The 6,277-nt window shown below is 42.9% G+C and overlaps 1 protein-coding gene across 1 annotated transcript; it reads left to right on the top strand.

The window, feature by feature from the left end:
* Positions 1-263: 263 nt before the first annotated feature.
* Positions 264-2,424, top strand: LOC131706660 (ATPase SWSAP1-like). Its single transcript, XM_059008189.1, has 2 exons — positions 264-648; positions 1,672-2,424. The coding sequence occupies exons 1-2, from the start codon at positions 331-333 to the stop codon at positions 2,215-2,217; spliced, it is 864 nt and encodes a 287-aa protein (XP_058864172.1). The 5' UTR covers positions 264-330; the 3' UTR covers positions 2,218-2,424.
* Positions 2,425-6,277: the final 3,853 nt, after the last annotated feature.

Raw genomic sequence — 6,277 nt, 5'->3', positions numbered from 1 at the left:
TTTGTTTACGACTGTAAGTCGCCCTGGATAAGGGCGTCTGTTAAGAAATAAATAAATAAATAAATAATAATAATAATAATAATAATAATAATATAGTCTGCGAATCGTAACGGATTAACACAAGATTCAAATACACCATTTCATAAATGCATTGGATACTGTATGTTTAAAAGAACTCTCACAATGACAGGTTTTGGAACCAATGAAAAATATCTGCATTGAGATTATAGCCTATCAACGCGCTGGAGGCGGGGCTACGGACTCTACGCGGGAAATTTCACAAACAGGAAGTTAAGCAGAATAAAGTTTTATTTCCATGGCAACGGCGGCATGGCAGAAATGTTAATGCGTGTTTTCAGACATTACAGCGGGGCAGGGGAAGTGACCAGTGCTAGCGACGCGAATTACCCTTCTCTTTCTCCTAATAATAATAATAATAATATTGATAACAACAACAAAAACAAGTCTAGCCATTGCGTTGTCCTGGGAGAGGCTGGCTGCGGTAAGACGGCGTTGCTTTTCCTGTCCGCCGTGATGGCCGCTTCTGAATTCGGAGTCCGGGTTGTGTTCCTGTCCCGGACCCCGATCCACACCCTGCCCGCCCCTCTGCAAGGCGCCCGGGCCGGCGTCGACCTCCTCAGCCTCAAGGTACGATTCCAGTGCTGAGGGATACCGCATTTCCACAGTGAAAAACCGGGACTTTTATATTAATTCATTGAAGCTGTATTAACTCTGAAGCGTTTCAAATAAGCATATAATAACACTGTTGTAATTTAAAAGTTAAACATTGGTTGTGCTTGTGTGTGTGTATGTATGTGTATGTATGTGTATGTATCTGTACGTCTAAAGCAGTACGTTTCTTATTTTTGTATAATTCATTACTGTGCTGTCAACTTGCAGAGCGCACTGCTACGGGTTTGTATTTATATAAACATGCGAATACAAAATAGCAATAGTTTTACTGTTTCTGCTCCTTAACTCTCAGTGCCTTAACCCATTAAGTATCAAATATATTTTTTTCTTTTTGGGGGAAAGAAATCGCAACACAAGCTGTATTTATGTAAGTTTTACAGTTAACACAATTAGAGTAAGTTATCATAGCAATATTATTATTATTACTTCTTAGCAGACACCCTTATCCAGGGCGGTTTACAATTGTTACGAGATATCACATTATTTTTACATACAATTTCATTATTTTTTACACATTATTTTTACATACTTACCCATTTATGCAGTTGGGTTTTTACTGGAGCAATCTAGGTAAAGTACCTTGCTCAAGGGTACAGCAGCAGTGTCCCCCACCAGGGATTGAACCCACGACCCTCCGGTCAAGAGTCCAGAGCCCTAACCACTACTCCACGCTGCTGCCCCAATATAGTTAAAGAGAGCATTTAAATAACAGGTCGATGCTTCCAGTTAAAAATACTCCACAACATTACAAAGTAGCCTGTCCTGAAATGAGGGCAATGGCACTTAATGGGTTAACAAAGATTTACAATTTACAATTACATACAAACATCACAAAAAATTAAGGGGACAGATTACAAATAATGAGAGAGGGAGAGAGAGAGAGAGAGAGAGAGAGAGGGAGGGAGAGAGAGAGAGGGAGAGAGAGAGAAGACATTGTAAAGAAGCTGCTCTTTAACACTAATGTTTATTTCTTTACAGAAAATCCAATTCAAGTACCCCAGGTCAGCTGTGGATCTCTTGCGCGACGTTGCTTCCCTGCACGAAAATGACAAGACTCTCCCGTCGCTGATCGTAATCGACGGGCTGGATCAGTACCTCCGCAGCGCGGGAGACCACAGCCAGCAGAGTCTGATAGCAGCGCGTCTCTCTGCCCTGCTGGCAGACACGGCCAGCTTCGTGAGCCAGAAGCTAACGTCTGCACGCAGCGATGGAGGCAGCGGCAACGCCCCACAAGAATGCCAGGTGATCATCTCGCTCAATTCAGAGGCTGGCGATGAGAGCCCAGCAAGGGGCCAGGCTCTGTCAGTCATAGAGAGGTATTTCTCAGCCAAGTGCTTGTTAGAAAGAGAGCCTGAGTTCGGGGACACGGCGTGGAGGGTTCGTTTTTCCGGGGCGCAGCAGAGTTCATGCGATCTGGGAATGGGATGGAGGTTGATGTATTCCCAAAGCGGAGCGATGGAGTTCCACGCTGTGCCCGGGGAAAACTCTCAAACCCCGGGGAATTCAACAACAGCTCCTGAATAGAAGGGACTGTGTTTCGCTGAATGACGCAGTCAGTGGCATAGCTACAATTTTGTTGTAATGTTTGGGTTTTTTTTGTATGCAATTATATATATATATATTATAGCTACTGTGACTTGAAAAACGTATCATACAAGACAACATACAACTGAAAACATGCATGTGCATTTAATTATAGTACTATAATAAATGCATTTTTTTATTAAATAAGACTTTATTTTTTTTATAGAATCTGACATTTCTCAAACAGATTATTGGGCTGGAGCTCTACAGGTGAGAGTCATTGGTGTGGATCGGGCTGATTTATCATTCAGAGTGAAACGAGTGAAGGAACACAGCAGCTTGGGTTTGTGTGGATCGCTGTTCTCCACACTAAGAAAAGCAGCAATCTTCACAAACCCAAGCAGCTGCTCCTCCACTCCTTTCACTCTGAGTGATAAACTAGCCCAATCAACAGCAATGCCCCTCACATGCTTGTCAGGACCTGATTTCAGTGAAGAGCTCGTTCTGAATAATCGCTTCCTGCAGCACTTAAATACAAGGGATTGAGACTCGCAAAATGAAAGCCAGCGGAGGTCAGTACAGGATTAATGGCTTCATTGCTGCATCTGTGATCAGGACTCTGGTATGTACTCCACTAGGGGTTGCTGTTGGGTAGATTTCCCTTTCTTTCTTGGAACCCCTTTGTCCGTTTCACTTGTTATCTGTGCAGGCTTCTATAAAGCCAGCCCTCGCTCCCTGATAAGCCTCTTGGCTGTGACCAGTGCAGGCTGTTAGCAGGACAGATAGACTGTTATGGAGAGGGGACAGGGTGGGGTTGAAACAGTAACTGAACGGGTTTGTTCCACACAGCGCTCTGCGCTTAGACTTCTAAAACATCAATAATAAAAGAACTAGCCTTCTAAACATGGTGTGTATATATATGAAGAACGGCTTTTGCCCGAAATGTCCTGAAAATGAAAGATTTTTTAATCTTTTAAACTTTGTTTTAAAAATCTTTTCTTTAATATGCCTTCAATTTTGTACACTGCAGTTATATATATATATATATATATATATATATATATATATATATATATATATATATATATATATATATATATATATATATATATACACAGACGTGCTCAAATTTGTTGGTACCCCTCCACAAAAAACGAAGAATGCACAATTTTCTCTGAAATAACTTGAAACTGACAAAAGTAATTGGCATCCACCATTGTTTATTCCATATTTAATAGAAATCAGACTTTGCTTTTGATTTTTTATTCAACATAATATTGTAAATAAGAAAACAAATGAAAATGGCATGGACAAAAATGATGGGACCGCTAACCTAATATTTTGTTGCACAACCTTTAGAGGCAATCACTGCAATCAAACGTTTTCTGTAGCTCTCAATGAGACTTCTGCACCTGTTAACAGGTAGTTTGGCCCACTCTTCCTGAGCAAACTGCTCCAGCTGTCTCAGGTTTGATGGGTGCCTTCTCCAGGCTGCAAGTTTCAGCTCTTTCCATAGATGTTCGATAGGATTCAGATCAGGACTCATAGAAGGCCACTTCAGAATAGTCCAATGTTTTGTTCTTATCCATTCTTGGGTGCTTTTAGCTGTGTGTTTTGGGTCATTAGCCTGTTGGAGGACCCAAGACCTGCGACTGAGACAGAACTTTCTGACACTGGGCAGTACGTTTCGCTCCAGAATGCCTTGATAGTCTTGAGATTTCATTGTGCCCTGCACAGATTCAAGGCACCCTGTGCCAGGCGCAGCAAAGCAGCCCCAAAACATAACCGAGCCTCCTTCATGTTTCACTGTAGGTATGGTGTTCTTTTCTTTGAAAGCTTCATTTTTTCGTCTGTGAACATAGAGCTGATGTGACTTGCCAAAAAGCTCCAGTTTTGACTCATCTGTCCAAAGGACATTCTCCCAGAAGGATTGTGGCTTGTCAATATGCATTTTAGCAAATTCCAGTCTGTCTTTTTTATGTTTTTCTTTCAAAAGTGGAGTCCTCCTGGGTCTTCTTCCATGGAGCCCACTTTCGCTGTATCTCTTTGGCAGTTATCCTTGGTTCTTTTTCTACCATTCGCACTATCCTTCTGTTCAATCTGGGGTCGATTTTCCTCTTGCGGCCGCGCCCAGGGAAGTTGGCTACAGTTCCATGGACCTTAAACTTCTTAATAATATTTGCAACTGTTGTCACAGGAACATCAAGCTGCTTGGAGATGGTCTTGTAGCCTTTACCTTTACCATGCTTGTCTATTATTTTCTTTCTGATCTCCTCAGACAACTCTCTCCTTTGCTTTCTCTGGTCCATGTTCAGTGTGGTGCACACAATGATACCAAACAGCACAGTGACTACTTTTCTCCATTTAAATAGGCTGAATGACTGATTACAAGATTGGAGACATGTGTGATACTAATTAAAGAAACTAATTAGTTTGAAATATCTCTATAATCCAATTATTTATTATCTTTTCTAAGGGGTACCAACAAATGTGTCCAGGCCATTTTAGAATATCTTTGTAGAACAAGCAATAATTCATCTCTTTTCACAGCTTCTTTGCTTTATTCTATGACATACCAAAGGCATGCAAGTATACATGATAAAATAGCTTTTAATTTCATCACTTTTCAGGAGGAATGAAGCATTATTTCAATGAGCTGTAAGGGTACCAACAAATTTGAGCACGTCTGTGTATATATATATATATATATATATATATATATATATATATATATATATATATATATATATATATATATATATATATATATAATGTATGTATTTCATTTATTTTTTTTAAGTGTGCCCAATTATTTTTCTCCTGATTCTCCCAAATTTTCAATATCCAATAATTTTTTTCCCCTTCACCGCAGTAATTCCCCCACACAGCTGCTCAGGAGAGCTGAAGGTTCAGCGATCGTCCTCTGATCCAACGACCGAGCCAGCTTCCCTTTGTACACCCAGGAACTCCAGAGCGGATGTCAGCGAGCTCCTGCCCCCTGGAGGGCAAAGGCCAGCCCTGCAGGTGTCCGCTCTGAGCTCACTGGGCGCCTGGCCAGCAGGGTTCGCTGTAGCGCGATGAGGAGAAACAGTCCCTGCTGGTTTTGACTTCCTGACCCACAGGCGTGAACTCAGCCAGGACGTGACCCTGCGCTCCCCTGACCGTGTGACTCCCCCCTGCACACCACGTGGCTGTGCCTTTACCAGGGGAGACCCTCGGGGACCCCTGTGCTCTCCCCTGACTGTGTGACTCCCCCTGCGCTCCACGCGGCTGTGCCTTTACCAGGGGAGACCCTCGGGGACCCCTGTGCTCCCCTGACTGTGTGACTCCCCCGTGCACACCACGTGGCCGTGCCTTTACCAGGGGAGACCCTCGGGGTCCCCTGTGCTCCCCTGACTGTGTGACTCCCCCTGAACACCACGCGGCCGTGCTTTTACCAGGGGAGACCGTCCAGGACCCCTGCACTCCCCCGACTGTGTGACTCCGCCTGCACACCACGCGGTCGTGCCTTTACCAGGGGAGACCATCCGATAAACAAAAAGTAAAACATGAAGAAGTTCAATCAGGTCACCTAACTCCCTTCAAGCTTGCCAGGTTTCATTAAGACCCATCGTCATGTACTGTGCTTTGCCTCTTCGAATATTGATTTTTCGAAAGACTAAAGGGTGTTCTTCCCATCTATTTATTTTCTAACTGTTTCATTCATGTAAGTAACAGATTGTGATTAAGAACAGAGGTCAATTAGTAATACATTAATTCCCTTTTGTTCCTGGGTGTAGAAGAGGAAGCTGGCTCGGTCATGTAATCAGAGGATGGCCACTGAGCCTTCAGTTCTGAACTGTTGTGGGAGTGTAATTGGACATGCTAAACTGGGTATGAAATCAGGGCTACCAGGATGTGATGACTGATACAGAAAATAATCTAAAGAATATGAATGCATTGACATAACATGCTATTGCAGCTCTTTAAGATGAAGCCACCCAATCCTAACTAGCGGGATTTGAACCCCCAGCCCACAAGGGAAAGGCTTGTGCTTTTAATCAACTCTGCCGTCTCAGAT

The sequence above is a fragment of the Acipenser ruthenus genome, chromosome 36 (assembly GCF_902713425.1).
Source record: "Acipenser ruthenus chromosome 36, fAciRut3.2 maternal haplotype, whole genome shotgun sequence".
In the NCBI taxonomy this organism is placed as follows: domain Eukaryota; kingdom Metazoa; phylum Chordata; class Actinopteri; order Acipenseriformes; family Acipenseridae; genus Acipenser; species Acipenser ruthenus.
Note: the sequence above shows the minus strand (reverse complement) of the source record. Positions and strands in the feature narration are given on the sequence as shown.

Excerpts from the sequence above, each read along its gene's own strand:
- LOC131706660 (XM_059008189.1), top strand. The coding sequence starts at position 331 with ATGGCAGAAATGTTAATGCGTGTTTTCAGACATTACAGCGGGGCAGGG. Across the intron at positions 649-1,671 it reads TCGACCTCCTCAGCCTCAAG|AAAATCCAATTCAAGTACCC; the intron begins GTACGATTCCAG and ends ATTTCTTTACAG.